At 40.1% G+C, this 18,461-nt stretch overlaps 1 protein-coding gene across 1 annotated transcript; it reads right to left on the reverse strand.

Annotated features, from left to right (window-relative positions):
- Positions 1 to 98: 98 nt before the first annotated feature.
- Positions 99 to 18,182, reverse strand: LOC139530648 (mitogen-activated protein kinase kinase kinase 7-like). Its single transcript, XM_071327235.1, has 15 exons — positions 17,914 to 18,182; positions 17,725 to 17,807; positions 17,210 to 17,320; positions 16,847 to 16,912; positions 16,568 to 16,613; positions 13,658 to 13,796; positions 13,255 to 13,383; positions 12,964 to 13,088; positions 10,577 to 10,707; positions 5,658 to 5,745; positions 5,338 to 5,465; positions 3,626 to 3,776; positions 3,398 to 3,459; positions 3,039 to 3,154; positions 99 to 2,730 (listed from the first exon to the last, which is right to left on the reverse strand). Exons 2-15 carry the CDS (start codon positions 17,785 to 17,787, stop codon positions 2,559 to 2,561), a joined length of 1,527 nt encoding a protein of 508 aa, XP_071183336.1. The 5' UTR covers positions 17,788 to 17,807; positions 17,914 to 18,182; the 3' UTR covers positions 99 to 2,558.
- Positions 18,183 to 18,461: the final 279 nt, after the last annotated feature.

The raw sequence follows: 18,461 nt of genomic DNA on the forward strand, positions 1-18,461 counted from the left end.
CCTTTGTCATCACACTGTTTCAACTGGGAGACAAAACATACTTCAGAAACATAAAAATTGTTTCAGATTTGTTCCATACCTTACTCATATGCTTCATATAGATGTAAAGGAGTTCATGACTTTATTCAGTACGTTTGATGAGCATGCAAATGGCCATATGCACATAAGTTTATCTTGAAGAGGGGCTACCAAAATGATTTGGTATGCATAAACGCATGACCAAGCACAATGTTTAAATAAAGGATACACAACAAAAACAACTGTGCTCAAAGGGTGTCACCAATTTACAAAAAGGGGGGAACAAGTCAATTGAAATGAAGGACATTTATGCTGATATTATTCTACTTCCCAACAATACTATCTAAATAAATATTTTTCTAAGAATATATCAAACCATTGAAAACATAGATAATAGGAAATGTTTTATGCACTCAAGCATACAGGCGTTTCAGAACTGCCAAGTGACACACAAAGTGCAGATGAAATCAAAAAGATATGCGAGGGCAACAGATTATATTATATTCAATCATGAATGCCTTTATACCAAGAATGTAAAAGCAGCCTTTTCTTGTGTGCATTCACTTTTCTATTTCAGTACTTTTGAAGTTCTTAAGATATACATTCAAAAGTGCATTGACAACCTTTCCGATTTTGCAAGTCAAAACGCTATTTAGAAAAATACAATACATAGTGAGATATAACCTAAGGCAACCTGTGAACACACACGCACACAGAGGGCAAATCAAGCAAACAAGTGTATAACACATTTGTGGAAGTACTGGAACAAGACCAAACTCCAAGTCCACAACCAGCACATACACATTTAGGAGTGAATACAAAAGTGAAATATTTGACAAAATATAAACACTAATACTGAGTGGACTACGTGGTGGTGGTATTCTATGAGAAAACATATCGAAAACATCTAAGGCAGATAGACTTGAAAAAGACCTCAAAAAACAGGCTACATAAAATTAATAAAAACAAAGATCCTTTTGAAATATTGTCATTGCTTCTCAAGGAGCCACTGCATATACATTGAGAGTGCAAAACATTAGGAACACCTGCCCTTTCCATGACATAGACTGACCAGGTGAATCCAGGTGAAAGCTATGATCCCTTATTGTTGTCACCTGTTAAATCCACTTCAATCAGTGTAGATGAAGGGGAGGAGACAGGTTAAATAAGGATTTTTAAGCCTTGAGACAATTGAGACATGGATTGTGTATGTGTGCCATTCAGAGGGTGAATGGGCAAGAAAAAATATTTAAGTGCCATTGAACGGGGTATGGTAGTAGGTGCCAGGTGCACCGGTTTGAGTGTGTCAAGAACTGCAACGCTGCTGAGTTATTCACACTCAACAGTTTCCTGTGTATATCAAGAATGGTCCACCACCCAAAGGACATCCAGCCAACATTGGAATCAACATGGGCCAGCATCCCAGTGGAACACCTTCGACACCTTGTAGAGTCCATGCCCTGACAAACTGAGGCTGTTCTGAGGGCAAAAGGGTGTGCAATGCAATATTATGAAGGTGTTCCAAATGTTTTGTTTACTCTGTGTACGTAAAAAGGGAATACAGATATAAGAATGAGCATAAACATTTAAAAACACAACTTAGTCATCTATTTGTCATCTCCATACCAAGTTAGCTGTCACAGAGAGGCCAGAGTCAGACGGTGAAAACAAGCTGAGTCACTTCTTTTACAACTAGCACCTCTAGAACAGTCCTGGGGAGGGTATAGTGACAGTCATCTGCTACAAGACAGGAAACACCTCAAGTCATCTGAGGTGTTACTGCAAGTCAACCCCCTTCACAACATCAATCATTTTCTACAAAGCCTTTCTGATAATTCCTGGATGTTGAGCTATGGGCAGAAGTTGCCCTTAGGCACAATGGTGAGAGGGGGGGGGGGGGTAACTAAACTGCCCCAAGATCAGTCTCTAGGGGCAACTGCATTTTCCTCTGGATGTCAATAACTACTGTAGGAGATGACTTTACAGGGCCTCCAGACTTTCCTTGTTCAACTAGTCCAGTGTACCTCTGGCAGAATAGAATGACGTCCTTCCGAAAACATGCATGTAAATTAACTTAGCTGTTCTTAATAGGTCTTGCACAACATTTCGCAACATTGTTGTACTGAACGCAGCTCTGGATTGAGACAGGTGGAGTATGTTGTTGCTGTACAGCGCATTGGGGAGCAAGAATCTGAGGGGAGATATGCTTTGTGCAGTCTGCTGCTGACTGTGGATCAGTTGACGATCTACAAAGCATTCATAATGACATGGCCTTCCGCTTTGGCCACTGATCCAGGAACAGCTTAAGAGCAACAGGAAAGAGTTCACTAAATGGCCAGTCTCTTGGGCTGCTAATCTGAAAACAGTTGATGAGAAATATGAAGCAGTCATCACAAATATGGCAGGTATATTTGGCTGCAAATCCCAAAACAGTTGAGGGTCTACAGAGAAGACATCACAAAATGGCCCCTTGACAGTCTATTTGGCTGATGATGATCTGAGGACAGATCTGGGGCAACAAGCACACATCAAGAGGCATTCTAACTCTTCTGTTGTTGCTGACTCTGAATCCGCTCCAGCTTGTTCTTACAAATGTGGAAGTAGGTGGAGAGGCTCTTGTTCTCGTCCAACAGTTTGTTGTGCTCCTGAACCAGACGAGACGTATTTTGCTGCTCCCTTTCATCCTGGTCCAGCTCAGAGATTAACTCCTTCCTACACATCACCACGACAAAGGGAGAGAGAACATGTTTAGCATTTAGGTAGCCTACATTCACTGTCACTCTACAACTAATTACTACATACAGTAAAATACTACAATATTCTGTACAGGAAACAATGTTATTAGATTTAATTCTAATGAATTTATTCATGTTAAGAGTAACTGGTATCACAACAAATAGAAATCTTCAACAGTAATTCATTAGACATAACACCAGATTGCAGTGCCATCTTCAGTACAGTTTGTACATATTGGACAAACATCTTCCGCATAGGGAATGCTGGGCTCATATGTGACTTACTTTCTCTGGGTGAGTAGGGCAATTTCAGTCTCCACTTTCAGGTACTCCTGGGCCATTCTGCAGTGCTGCTCAAACACAGCCATGGACTCTTTGGAGTTTGAGAATGGGGCCAGGGGCTAAACCCAACCCAGGAATACACACATCACCATCATGCACTTACAATTTACACATACATTCTTATAATGAACAGTACTTCACTTTTTAAACAAATTTCATATTTGAAGTGGAGGACACATGAAATCCAAACAGGGCAGTGAGTAGGCTATTGAGATGTAAGTATGTAAAACATTGCTAGTTGGTTATCAGTATGAGGATTTAACATCAGTCAGGATTGAGGATGAATGGAGAAAGAACAGTACCTGCAGCTGGTGATCTAGTGTCAGATAAGCCATGGGGATGGAGCTGTCCAAACCATTCATATCTGAGGACATAGAAAACATAATGGTGAGCATATAATGTATGTTGTATGGTACTGCCCCCTGGTGAACACTGTAGTGACAGTGTCAGAAATACATTAGGTTCCATGCATTTACAATCTTTGGTAAACTAGCTCTATTGTTTCAACCAATACTAAATAGGGCCCATACCTGTGGGACTGATAGGTGCTCTCAGCTCTGGCCCTGACTGGCCAGCACATTGCCCTTTGACCTCAGTGGGGGCAGGGCTCTGGGTACGCTCAGGCAGGCTCTCCATACTAGGCCCTCTGGATAGGGGCAGGCTGGGGCGTAATGTTCCCCCCTGAGAAAGAACATGAACAGCATGAACATGGATGGGGTGAGTTATTACTTGAGCTTTTGCGATAACTAAACTAAAAAGAAACGTCCCTTTTTCAGGAGCCTGTCTTTTAAAGATAAAAATAAAAATATAAAAATCCAAATAAACCCATGGGCACACAGATCTTCATTGTAAAGGGTTTAAACACTGTTTCCCATGCTTGTTCAATTAACCATAAACAATTAATGAACCTGTGGAACGGTCATTAAGACACTAACAGCTTACAGACGGTAGGCAATTAAGGTCACAGTTATGAAAACTTAGGACACTAAAGAGGCCTTTCTACTGACTCTGAAAAACACAAAAAGAAAGACGCCCAGGGTCCCTGCTCAACTGCGTGAACGTGCCTTAGGCATGCTGTAAGGAGGCATGAGGACTGCAGATGTGGCCAGGGCAATAAATTGCAATGTCCGTACTGTGAGACGTCTAAGACAACGCTACAGGGAGACAGGACGGACAGCTGATCGTCCTCGCAGTGGCAGACCACGTGTAACAACACCTGCACAGGATCGGTAGATCCGAACATCACACCTGCGGGACAGGTACAGGATGGCAACAACAACTGCCCGAGTTACACCAGGAATGCACAATCACTCCATCAGTGCTCAGACTGTCCGCAATAGGCTGAGAGAGGCTGGACTGAAGGCTTGTAGGCCTGTTGTAAGGCAGGTCCTCACCAGACATCACCGGCAACAACGTCGCCTATGGGCACAAAGCCACCGTCGCTGGACCAGACAGGACTGGCAAGAAGTGCTCTTCACTGACGAGTCACGGTTTGGTCTCACCAGGGGTGATGGTCGGATTCGCGTTTATCGTCGAGGAATGAGCGTTACAACGAGGCCTGTACTCTGGAGCGGGATCGATTTGGAGGTGGAGGGTCCGTCATGGTCTGGGGCGGTGTGTCACAGCATCATCGGACTGAGCTTGTTGTCATTGCCTGTAATCTCAACACTGTGCGTTACAGGGAAGACATCCTCCTCCCTCATGTGGTACCCTTCCTGCAGGCTCATCCTGACATGACCCTCCAGCATGACAATGCCACCAGCCATACTGCTCGTTCTGTGAGTGATTTCCTGCAAGACAGGAATGTCAGTGTTCTGCCATGGCCAGCAAAGAGCCTGGATCTCAATCCCGTTGAGGACGTCTGGGACCTGTTGGATCGGAGGGTGAGGGCTAGGGCCATTCACCCAGAAATGTCCGGGAACTTGCGAGTGCCTTGGTGGAAGAGTGGGGTAATATCTCACAGCAAGAACTGGCAAATCTGGTGCAGTCCATGAGGAGATGCACTGCAGTACTTAATGCAGCTGGTGGCCACACCAGATACTGACTGTTACTTTTGATTTTGACCCCCCCTTTGTTCAGGGACACATTATTCCATTTCTGTTTGTCACATGTCTGTGGAACTTGTTCAGTTTATGTCTCAGTTGTTGAATCTTATGTTCATTCAAATATTTATACATGTTAAGTTTGCTGAAAATAAACGCAGTTGACGTTTCTTTTTTTGCTGAGTTTATAAATGCATCACCTTTGATGGTTTGAACTGAAGTGGAAATTTTTCGTTTTTCAGGGTGTCATCTCTCTCTTGACAGTTTGTTCCATGCTCCATGTTGCTTTCGGATCTGTAGCTGTTGATAGTGTTGTCTGCATTGGAACCTACAGAAGAGAAGATGGCTTTTTAAAATGTTTTTCCAGAAACTTCTGTAATAACAGCAACTTCTGAACTTCATTAATATGCATTTCCAAAGCAATTACTCATAATGTTAATACAAGATAAAGTGTTACTTGTCTCCAAATTTTTATATAATCCATAAACTTTCAAAGCGTATCTAAATCTATGGAACTCACCTGTGCTTGTGGCTGAGGAGGAGCCACTCCTGCTGTTGCTTGGACACTGGTGGGGATACTGAAGAGGCTCATCAGACCCTGGGAAGTACTGCAGACACATGGGAGGAAGAGTGCAATGCACAATGCTTACAGGAATTGTATACTGAACAAAATATAAAAACGCAACATGCAACAATTTCTAAGATTTTACTGAGGTAAATTCGTTTAACTTGACTGGGAATACAGATATGCATCTGTTGGTCACAGATACCTTTATAAAAATAAAAAGAATGTAGGGGCGTGGATCAGAAAACCAGTCTATCTGGTGTGACCACCAGTTTCCTTCATGACACGTCTCCTTTGCATAGAGCTGTTCAGGCTGTTGATTGTGGCCTGTGGAATGTTGTTCCACTCCTCTTCAATGGCTGTGCGAAGATGCTGGATATTGACGGGAACTGGAACACGCTGTCGTAGACGTCGATCCAGAGCATCCCAAACATGCTCAATGGGTGACATGTCTGGTGAGTATGCAGGCCATGGAAAAACTGGGACATTTTCATCTTCCAGGAATTGTGTACAGATCCTAGTGACATGGGGCCGTGCATTATCATGCTGAAACATGAGGTGATGGCGGCGGTTGAATGGCACGACGGGCCTCAGGATCTCGTCACGGTATCTCTGTGCAATCAAATTGCCATCAATAAAATGCAATTGTGTTCATTATCCATAGCTTATGCCGGTCCCAGACAATCCCACAGGTGAGGAAGCTGGATGTGGAGATCCTGGGCTGGCATGGTTACACATGGTCTGCGGTTGAGAGACCAGTTGGATGTACTGCCAAATTATTAAAAACAACGTTGGAGGCGGCTTATTGTAGAGAAAATAACATTCAATTCTCTGGCAAAATCTCTGGTGTACATTCCTGCAGTTAGCATGCCAATTGCACACTCCCTCAAAACTTGAGACATCTGTGGGATTGTGTTGTGTGACAAAATTGCATATTTTAGAGGCCTTTTATTGTCCCCATCACAAGGTGCACCTGTGTAATGATCATGCTGTTTAATCAGCTTCTTTATATGCCACACCTGTCAGGTGGATGGATTGGCAAAGGTGAACTGCTCACCAACAGGGATGTAAACAAATGTGTGCACAGAATTTGAGAGAAAGAAGCTTTTGGTGCGTATGGAATATTTCTGGGATATTTTATTTCAGCTCATAAAATATGGGACCAACTCCTTTAATGTTGTATTTACAGTTGAAGTCGGAAGTTTACATACACCTTAGCCAAATACATTTAAACTCAGTTTTTCACAATTCCTGACATTTAATCCTAGAAAAAATTCCCTGTCTTAGGTCAGTTAGGATCACCACTTTATTTTAAGAAGGTGAAATGTCAGAATAATAGTAGAGAAAATTATTTATTTCATCTTCTATTTCTTTCATCACATTCCCAGTGGGTCAGAAGTTTACATACACTCAATTAATATTTGGTAGCATTGCCTTTAAATTGTTTAACTTGGGTCAAACGTTTCAGGTAGCCTTCCACAGGCTTCCCACAATAAGTTGGGTGAATTTTGGCCCATTCCTCCTGACAGAGCTGGTGTAACTGAGTCAGGTTTGTAGGCCTCCTTGCTCGCACACGCTTTTTCAGTTCTGCCCACAAATTTTCTATGGGATTGAGGTCAGGGCTTTGTGATGGCCAATTAAATAACTTGACTTTGTTGCCCTTAAGCCATTTTGCCACAACTTTGGAAGTATACTTGGGGTCATTGTCCATTTGGAAGACCCATTTGCGACCAAGATATAACTTCCTGACTGATGTCTTGAGATGTTGCTTCAATATATCCACATAATTTTCCGCCCTCATGATGCCATCTATTTTGTGAAGTGCACCAGTCCCTCCTGCAGCAAAGCACCCCACAACATGATGCTGCCACCCCCGTGCTTCACGGTTGGGATGGTGTTCTTCGGTTTGCAAGCCTCCCCCTTTTTCCTTCAAACATAACGATGGTCATTATGGTCAAACAGTTCTATATTTGTTTCATCAGACTAGAGGACATTTCTCCAAAAAGTACGATCATTGTCTCCATGTGCAGTTGCAAACTGTAGTCTGGATTTTTTATGGCGGTTTTGGAGCAGTGGCTTCTTCCTTGCTGAGCGGCCTTTCAGGTTATGTCGATATAGGACTCGTTTTACAGTGGATATAGATACTTTTGTACCTGTTTCCTCCAGCATCTTCACAAGGTCATTTGCTGTTGTTCTGGGATTGATTTGCACTTTTCACACCAAAGTACGTTCATCTCTAGGAGAGAGAACGGGTCTCCTTCCTGAGCGGTATGACGGCTGCGTGGTCGTATGGTGTTTATACTTGCATACTATTGTTTGTATAGATGAACGTGGTACCTTCAGGCGTTTGGAAATTGTTCCCAAGGATGAACCAGACTTGTGGAGGTCTACAATTTTTTTTTCTGAGGTCTTGGCTTATTTCTTTTGAGTTTCTCGTGATGTCAAGCAAAGAGGCACTGAGTTTGAAGGTAGGCCTTGAAATACCTCCACAGGTACACCTCCAATTGACTCAAATGATGTCAATTAGCCTATCAGAAGCTTCTAAAGCCATGACATCATTTTCTGGAATTTTCCAAGCTGTTTAAAGGCACAGTCAACTCAGTGTATGCAAACTTCTGACCCACTGGAATTGTGATACAGTGAATTAAGTGAAATAATCTGTCTGTAAACAATTGTTGGAAAAATTACTTGTGTCATGCACAAAGTAATTGTCCTAACCGACTTGCCAAAACTATAGTTTGTTATCAAGAAATTTCTGGAGTGGTTGAAAAAATAGTTTTAAGGACTCCAACCTAAGTGTACGTAAACTTCTGACTTCAACTGTATATTGTTGTTCAATGTAGATATAAAATCAAACACTCAAACTGTGGAACAAAGACACCATTTCTTAATAACTAAGGGCCCGATTCAGACTTCAGTCAGAAATGTATGCGCCTTTTCAATGCGTTTTGATTGAAGCACTTCTCAGTATTTGGTATTCAGACTTACCTTATGCAGGTGCGCAACGAGCTCTATGTGCTCTGAATAAATGCCATTAAATCGCTGAAAAACCCTCCCACTTGCTGTCCAACAGATTTCCTCATGGAGTTTATTACATTTATCTAAAGCCTTCCCTTTAAATACGGTGCATCTTTCATTAGAATTTTCTCAACAGACTCAATATAATATATAGAGAGAACGGGTTCAGAACGTTAGGGATCAATTACAGAAAGCCATCTATATACAGTGGCTTCAGAAAGTATTCGCACCCCGTGACTTTTTTCACATTTTGTTGTGTTACAATTGTCATTTTTTGTCAACGACCTACACAAAATACTCTAATGCCAAACTGGAAGAAAAAATATATCTTGATTAGATAAATATTCAACCCCCTGAGTCAATACATGTTAGAATCACCGTTGGCAGCGATAAAAACTGTGAGTCTTTCTGGGTAAGGCTCTAAGCGCTTTCCAAACCTGGATTGTGTTGTATAAAATTTGCAAATTATTATTTTCAATATTCTTCAAGCTCTGTCAAATTGGTTGTAGATCATTACTAGACAACCATTTTCCCATCTTGCCATAGATTTTCAAGCAGATTTAACTCAGCCACATTCACTGTCTTCTTGCTAAGCAACTCCAATGTAGATTTGGCCTGTTTTTTTAAGGTGAATTCATCTCCCAGTGTCTGGTGGAAAGCAGACTGAACCAGGTTTTCCTTTAGGATTCTGCCTGTGCCTTTTTTATCCTGAAAACTCCCCAGTCCTTAACGATTACAAGCATACTCATAACATGATGCAGCTTGAAAATATAGAGTTGTACTCAGTAATGTGTTGTATTGGATTTGCCCCAAACATAACACTTTTTTTTACCCATCTATCAATAGGTGCCCTTCTTTGAGAGGCATTGGAAAACCTCCCTGGTCTTTGTGGTTGAATCTGTGTTTGAAATCACTGCTCGACTGAGGGACCTTAAAGATAATTGTATATGTGGGGTAGAGATGACGTAGTCATTCAAAAATCATGTTAAACACTATTATTGCACACATTGCAACTTATTATGTGACTTGTCAGTCTTGTCAGTCTTGTCAGAATGTCAGTTTTGCTATAATAAAGGGGTTGAATACTTATTGACTCAATATTTCAGCTTTTCATTTGTAATTAATTTGTAAACATTTCGAAAAACACAATTGTGTGTAGGCCAGTGGCAAAAAATCTCAATTTAATCCATTTAAATTCAGGCTGTAACACAACAAAATGTGGAAAGTCAAGGGGTGTGAATACTGTCTGAAGGCACTGTATATGATACAAATTGTTTAAAAAAACGGAGAAAAGCCCGGGCATATAATTAAAACATTCTAGAGTGCATAAATCTACTCGGTAGGTTAGGCGCTTTCATCCCCTCAAATTATGAGGACATACAATAACAATTGTGAATAAAGGCACAGCTATTTACAGCCTACTACAATTGCCATTTGTAGGCCTAGTTATAATCCCTTTCTCCAAACGGATAAATAATTAACCAAGCTCTTATCAATTTATACATTTCAGTGCATGGAGAATGGTGTTATTTCTATTGGAAATAGTCAATGCTTTTCCACTTGGAAACGACAGGTGCTCGACCTTATTCATGATTTCCTGTAGACACACGTTTGCCACACCTACATTTCTATGACCTCCACCCCAAACATATAGCTGGCTGTGTTTCCTCATACTTAAGTTCAAGGTCAGAATACTCAGAGAAAAGGGAATAAAGTTCAATGTAACTTGGGTCTGAATTCCCCCCTAAGAGTGAAGTCTTGAAATTGCAGGTATTACTAACATATATGGGTTATTATTAGAGTTGTGAGTGTGACATTCTGAGAACATGGGTCTGTGGGGTTTTCCAGTACTGTACCTTCATGAGGCTTGCCATGGTGTTTCTGACCTCCTCCATGGAGGGCCTCTGGGCAGGGTCTTTGTCCCAGCAGTGTGTCATCAGGCCCTCAATGGGCTCCGGGAGGTCCTTTATCAGGGGTGGGCGAGTACCTGAGAACACATACAGGAGACTAACCTGTCAGTGGAGGAATGTCAGTCTAAAGTGGCTTCCTCTACTCACCTTCTTTCCTTCATTTAACAAATAGGTGAGGTTTTCTTCAAACCTACACTACCGTTCAAAAATTTGGGGTCACTTAGAAATGTCCTTGTTTTCCATGAAAACATACATGAAATGAGCAGCAAAATGAATAGTAAATATAGTCAAAACGTTGACACGGTTATAAATAATGATTTTTATTTGAAATAATAATTGTGTCCTTCAAACTTTGCTTTCGTCAAAGAATCCTCCATTTGCAGAAATTACAGCCTTGCAGACCTTTGGCATTCTAGTTGTCAATTTGTTGAGGAAATCTGAAAAGATTTCACCCCATGCTTCCTGAAGCACCTCTCACAAGTTGGATTGGCTTGATGGGCACTTCTTACGTACCATATGGTCAAACTCAATAGGGTTGAGATCCGGTGACTGTGCTGGCCACTCCATTATAGACAGAATACCAGCTGACTGCTTCTTCCCTAAATAGTTCTTGCATAGTTTGGAGCTGTGCTTTGGGTCATTGTCCTGTTGTAGGAGGAAATTAGCTCCAATTAAGCGCCGTCCACAGGGTATGGCATGGCGTTGCAAAATGGAGTGATTGCCTTCCATCTTCAAGATCCCTTTTACCCTGTACAAATCTCCCACTTTACCACCACCAGACCATCACATTGCCTTCATTTTTTTCTGCGTGTCTCACGAATGTTCTTCTTTGTGATCCGAACACCTCAAACTTAGATTAGTCTGTCCATAACACTGTTTTCCAATCTTCCTCTGTCCAATGTCTGTGTTCTTTTGCCCATCTTAATATTTAATTTTTATTGGCCAGTCTGAGATATGGTTTATTCTTTGCAACTCTGCCTAGAAAACCAGCATCCTGGAGTCGCCTCTTTACTCTTAACGTTGAGACTGGTGTTTTGCGGGTACTATTTAATGAAGCTGCCAGTTGAGGACTTGTGAGGTGTCTGTTTCTCAAACTAGACACTCTAATGTACTTGTCCTCTTGCTCAGTTGTGCACCGGGGCCTCCCACTCCTTTTTCTTTTCTGGTTAGAGCCAGCTAACCAGCTTTTCTGGTTAGAGCCAGCTACTCCCTTCTGTGAAGGTTTCTCCTGAAACTCGTTGCCAGGAAACTGAAGATCTCGTACAACGCTGTGTTGTACAACGCTGTACAATCTTGCTTCTTTAAATCAGAACAGTTTTCAGCTGTGCTAACATAATTGCAAAAGGGTTTTCTAATGATCAATTAGCGTTTTAAAATGATACACTTGGATTAGCTAACACAATGTGCCATTGGAACACAGGAGTGATGGTTGCTGATAATGGGCCTCTGTACACCTATGTAGATATTCCATTTAAAAAAATCTGCCGTTTCCAGCTACAATAGTCATTTACAACATTAACAATTTGATGTTACTTTAATGGACAACAAATTTGTGACCTCAAACTTTTCAACAGTAGTGTATATTCCACCTCACTACACAGAGTACCAGTCAAAAGTTTGGACACACCTACTCATTCAAGGGTTTTTCCTTTATTTTTACTATTTTCTACATTGTAGAATAGTAGTGAAGACATCAAATCTATGAAATAACACATATAGAATCATGTAGGAACCAAAAAAGTTCCCTTTAAAAAAAAAGTGATTTAAATTTTCCGGATTGACTGACCTTCATGTCTTAAAGGAATGACTGTCGATTCTATTTGCTTATTTGAGCTGTTCTTGCCATAATATGGACAAGGTCTTTTACCAAATGGGGCTATCTTCTGTATATCACCCCTACCTTGTCACAACACAACTGATTGGCTCAAACGCCTTAAGGAAAGAAATTCCACACCTGTTAATTGAAATGCATTCCAGATGACTACCTCATGAAGCTGGTTGAGAGAATGCCAAGAGTGTGCAAAGCTGTCATCAAGGCAAAGGGTGGCTACTTTGATGAATCTCAAATATAAAATATATTTTGATTTAACACTTTTTTTTTTTTTTTTTTTGGTTACTACATGATTCCATATGTGTTATTTCATAGTTTTGATGTCTTTACTATTATTTTACAATGTAGAAAATTGTTTTAAAAAATAAAGAAAAACCCTTGAATGAGTAGGTGTGTCCAAACTTTTGACTGATACTGTACATTTTTCTCTTTCGGATTTATTCCTCTGTGTGTATGTATGTATGTAACTTCACTAAGAGTCTATGGCTCTGTGACCTCTCACCTCTGTGCACGGCCCACATGATGCAGAAGGCCGATCCTCCGATCTCGTCAAAGGGCTTCCTGCGAGTGATCACCTCCCACAGGATGATACCCCAGCTGAACACATCACACTTTTCACTGTAGTTACTGCCTGGACAACAGAGTCACAGAGAGAAATATAGGTGAGTGAAGGAATACAGGTTAGACTGAGACCCTAGATTGTTCTATTGGTGACACAGAGAGAATTGGTGCTCAGACCATTTTCGTCTTTCGCTTTTGAATGAAAGGAGGAAAGCTCCTTGCTATAGGATACATGCCTTCAAACACTTCTGGTGCCATCCAGGCTGCACTTCCTTTGTTGTTGGTCATGTGTGTCTGAATGTCACAGGCTGTCCCAAAGTCACAGATCTTCAACACTGTGCCCCCCTGTACAAGTAGCAGACTGAAACAAATGTCTATGGTTTAGGTTCAGAGAGTGCAACAACTTCATTAAATATGTAAGTACTGTAAACAGACTTGTGTTTATGAAATTCTGGTAACTTTCCCACAATTCCCCCATTTTCCAGAAATCCTGGTTGGAGGATTCCCAAAGTTCCTGCTTATTCCCCCGTACTTCCAGGAATATTTAGGAAAACTGTGAACATTTGGGAATGTTTCCAGAATGTTGCAACCCTAAAACAGACAGTTTAGGAACAGCACACACAAAAGGGTCATACTTGGGTGGTTTGAGGTCTCTGTGAATGAGGGCCTTAGGTTTCATGCCATGGAGATAGGAGACCCCCTGAGCACACTGCAGACACCAGCTCATAGCATGGGATGCACTGTACTGGGGCAGGGGCTCAGCTCCATGCAGCACTGGGAATGGACAGACACAACACAGTCAATTGTTTTATTTATTTATGACACTTTTTTGGGGCCAATTTTGGTCTACAATAAAGGGCAAAAAAAAAAAGTTCCCTACCTTCTCCCCCTTCCACTTGCCTCCTCCATTTTTGTAGTACTGCTTTTATCAGTTGGTTGTAATTTTGGACAGAGTAAACATTTCCATATATGTTTGTTAGCTGCACATGTGGCATAACTACACCGTATATTTGAATTTAACCATATTATTTATTGGAATATTTGTTCTGTCTTTTCTGGAGGATAAAACTGAATGGCTTGTTTTGGAAAGGGCGATATTTTCAAAGAGCGTCCATTTTCATTTAACTGAAAGTGAGAGGTTGTAATCTGGATAAATGGAAAAAGGCCATTTTTGAACAAGGGATGAGCCATTCTTACTAATCTACTGGAGATCCAGTTTGGGTTTAAGTATAACTTTTGTAATACTGATAATTTTAGTGAGAAATTTAATGCTTTAATATTTAATAATTTTAGCCCCCCCGAACTCATATTCATTATATAAATATGCACGTTTAATTTTGTCTGGCTTGCCATTCCAAATAAAGTGAAATCATTTTTGTTAAAATAATTTAAAAGACAAATAGTTTGGCATAGGCAGGGCCAATAGAAAATAGGCAGTGGTGTAAAGTACTCAAGTAAAAATACTTGAAAGTACTACTTAAGTTGTTTTTTGAGGTATCTGTACTTTACTTTACTATTTATATTTTTGACAACTTTTACTTCACTACATTCCCAAAGAAAATAATGTACAGGTAATTGATGCAGGTACCGGTTTGGGTTTTTACTTAACTTTCTATACCGGTATTTGAATGTTTGGTTTGTTAAATATGATACGCCATGTGTAATGTCAATTTTTATAGTTTACTTCGCTACTTGAGTCATCTCTCTCCGCTCTTTCTCTCCGTGCCACTTTCCACACAGACCAAGCCACGCCCCCTGTCACTCAAGGAACGCATTTGATGTTCCTCAACCACGAGACACTTGCAGTCAACGCAGCACATACAACAATGTTGATGACAACAATGCTATTATCACTTTGCTTCTTAATATAAATCCACTAGCATTCTATACTGACACCATTCGTTTGTGTTTCTTACATCAGCAAAAGCTAGTTTGTCTTTTCTTAGCAAGTTGCCCTAAATCTTGTGAGATGCTAATAGCTAGCTAGCTAATAAATGTACTAAAAGCAAACGTAGCTAGCTAATACAGACAGATAATACCAGCGATGGTGTGTGTATACCTAAATCAACATGTTGTTTGTGCAACAGTATCTTCTAAATCAAAGAGGAATATGCAAAGCAAGATTATATGTTAGCTACATGAAGTAGCTAAGAGAAAACATGCAATGTAGCCAAAACTTTTAGGATCCCCTAGGAAACACTTATCAACACTTTGTTTCCTACCCTGTCGCAATAACTCCTCCCTGGCATTTTAATGTGTTGTCATCTCAAACAACATGGTATTCAAAGTGCCCAGTATTATATTCTAACTATATAATTGGATTAGTCTTTATATTTCCATGATTCCAACAGTTATGCTCTAATTGGCAAGTCAAATCGCAATTGCAACATTTGGTTAAAAATAAGTCCTTATGATTTGCCCATATCGTGCAGCCCTATGTGGCAGTGTGGAAATTCTCTCAATTGAGCAGTGGTGTAAAGTACTTAAGTAAAAATATTTTTAAGTACTACTTAAGTCGTTTTTTTTGTATCTGTACGTTACTATTTTTGTACTACTTTTACTTCACTACATTCCTAAAGAAAATACTGTACTTTTTACTCCATGCATTTTCCCTGACACCCAGAAGTACTCGTTACATTTTGAATGCTTAGCAGGACAGGAAAATGGTCCAAGTCACGCACTTGTCAAGAGAACATCTCTGGTCATCTACTGCCTCTGATCTGGAGGACTCACTAAACACAAATGCTTTGTTTGTAAATTATGTCCGAGTGTTGGAGTGTGCCCCTGGCTATCCGTAAATTTAAAAAAAGAAAAAAGAAAATGATGCCATCTGGTTTGCTTAATATAAGGAATTTGAAATTATTTATACTTTTACTTTTGATACTTAAGTACATTTTATCAAATACATTTACTTTTGATACTTAAGTATATTTAAAACCAAATACTTTAAGACTTTTACTCAAGTAGTATTTTACTGGGTGACTTTCACTTTTACTTGAGTAATTTTCTATTAACGTATCTTTACTTTTACTCAAGTATGACAATTGGGTACTTTTCCCACCACTGTAAATAGGTAAACTGGGATATGACTAAAGAATTAATCAGGGTGATTTTTCCACAAATAGGTATTTACCATTCCATGGTAGCAAGATCTTATCTATTTTTGCAAACTTTCTGTTGAAATGTGTTGTAGTAAGCTCCTTTATTTCTTTAGGGATATGAATACTGAGTGTGTCCACATCCCCGTCAGACCATTTTATTGGTAAACTACACGGTAATGTAAAAGTAGCAGTTTTTTTAGCGATCCAATATGTAATATGGTACACTTATCCTAGTTTGGCTGTAATCCCGAGAGATCGGAAAAATGATCTAGATCCTCTGAGGTTGTGGAGGATCCAGATTGCAGATTTAAGAGGACGTTTGAGTCGTCAGCATACAATGACACCCCTATGTATTATTGTTGGATCTGATTTTAATAGCTAACATTTCGATGGCCATAATAAATAGATATGCCGACAGTGGAGAGTTAAAGAGAAATTTCTTACCATTGTATAAAGAGCCACCTTCAGCGTATTCCATAACAAGACAGACCTGTATGTGAATGTTACAATCATTGTGATCAAAAGGGGGAAAACACTTACAGTAGGCATACTGTATGGGATTGCAAATCTGGTGTCAAATTAATATAGACGAAAAAGTGTAGACCTAATAAATGAATAATAACTAATAATAATAACAACTAATAAAGGAATAATGACACTACAGTATATTGTTGAACACCAGGCAAATCATACTAAGAAGACAACTTTCCTGAATGTACTTACTGGATTATGACATGAACCATAGAGCTTGACAATATTTGGGTGATTTACTCTGGAAAGCTGGCGGAGCTGGATGAAGAAGAGACATGGATAAGTGAAATGGATCTCACCATCTAAACATATATATACACATCTAAACATATATACATACATATACATACATACATATATAGTTTCATTTCCATTGTAATTGGATATCATTTGACTGCTGCTACCTAATATAAAATGTGTCAATAAATGTTAGTGTTTTTTTTAAAGGATGGACATTATTGTGATAACAAGACAAACTCATTTCAACAATACACTATACCCAAAACCAGGCTTACACACAAAAAAAGGTATTTTCAGGCAAGGATGTTCCTGTACCTCTACTACAAAAGCTTTCCTCTCAGATTCACTCTCTATGGTCTTGATGGCCACATCTTTGCCTTTCCATTTGGCCTTGAAGACAACTCCAAATGTTCCTCTGCCAACAACCTGGAGAAACAAATGTCACACATCCATAAAACACTGCAACTCTAGTCCAGTAGCATGTTTTCAAGGAAGACCTTGCGTTTTCATTTATGTCCCTTCTGAGAGTCTTGGACAGACAGGCTCCCCTCTAGGCTATAATTTGACATGTTTCTGAGTGGTGGTCTGTCTCATTCTTTTCTGTATAATCTACAAATCATTCTAGATACTGTAGCTGGTGTTTTGAAATATGTATCTTGGCTCCATAGTTGAAATGGGCATTCACAAGTTACATGGATGAACACAAAACTCTACTTCTCTACTATTCAACTAGGCTAGCTAGTGTGATTTCTCTCACCCCTGCCTGTCTTAATTTTCTCACTCATTGAAGGCTGATGGTTTGGTATGTATAGCTATCATACGACACTTACCTCTTCAACTTCTATATCCTCATATTCTATCTCTTCAAATGGATATCCAGGTGTCTCAAGCATCTTGACGGCTTTAGAATAAGCTAGAAAACAACAACATATTGTATTAACGTACTGTCTATCGTTAAAACCTTGTTATTTCATGTCACAACCCCTCCGTAATCGTTTCCATTCGCTGTTGAAACATACATCAGAACAGGAAGTATGAGTTGGTTGTCCGTTCCTAGACGAGCCGCTGTTTCGAACACTCAGGACGAAGAGTTACATTTTATTAAAAACGATAAACTATGAACAGCTGTTTATCAGCGTTATGTCTGAGTAAGTTTGTTACATCCTACGTGGAAAACCCAATGGAGTGAAGAGCAAATTAGTACGAGTTTTATAGGTTTAATGTCAGAGAAGAGTCCAAACAAATGCCGTTTGTTCCATGGTTTGCGCAGTGAAATGTTCGCAGCCTTGGGGTGCATTCAAGAACAGTAAACTCTTACATATTAACAACAGTCGGTGCGGGACTCTCAAAATACATTCCAGGCTCAACCCCAGATTGAAAAGAGGAGAACCTGCAACAAAGGTCTGATAGATATCACAGATTATTATTGTAGGAGTGAGCGTATTTGTTGGGTTGTCAACCTTTGCTGATCTTAAACAAAGCTCACTTTTATTGTTGCATCTGCCTTCCTGGGCGATAGAGGGCGACATACACGAGAGCGCCTCTGTATACGTGCCTGTTTTTTTAA

This window comes from Salvelinus alpinus, chromosome 9, assembly GCF_045679555.1.
Source record: "Salvelinus alpinus chromosome 9, SLU_Salpinus.1, whole genome shotgun sequence".
In the NCBI taxonomy this organism is placed as follows: Eukaryota; Metazoa; Chordata; class Actinopteri; order Salmoniformes; family Salmonidae; genus Salvelinus; species Salvelinus alpinus.

Bases quoted from the DNA above. Each gene is read 5' to 3' on its own strand.
- LOC139530648 (XM_071327235.1), bottom strand. From the start codon at position 17,787: ATGCTTGAGACACCTGGATATCCATTTGAAGAGATAGAATATGAGGAT. The intron at 13,384-13,657 runs GTATGACCCTTT...CATTTGTTTCAG, and splicing joins AGAGACCTCAAACCACCCAA to TCTGCTACTTGTACAGGGGG. The intron at 5,466-5,657 runs GTGAGTTCCATA...TCTCTTCTGTAG, and splicing joins CTCCTCAGCCACAAGCACAG to GTTCCAATGCAGACAACACT.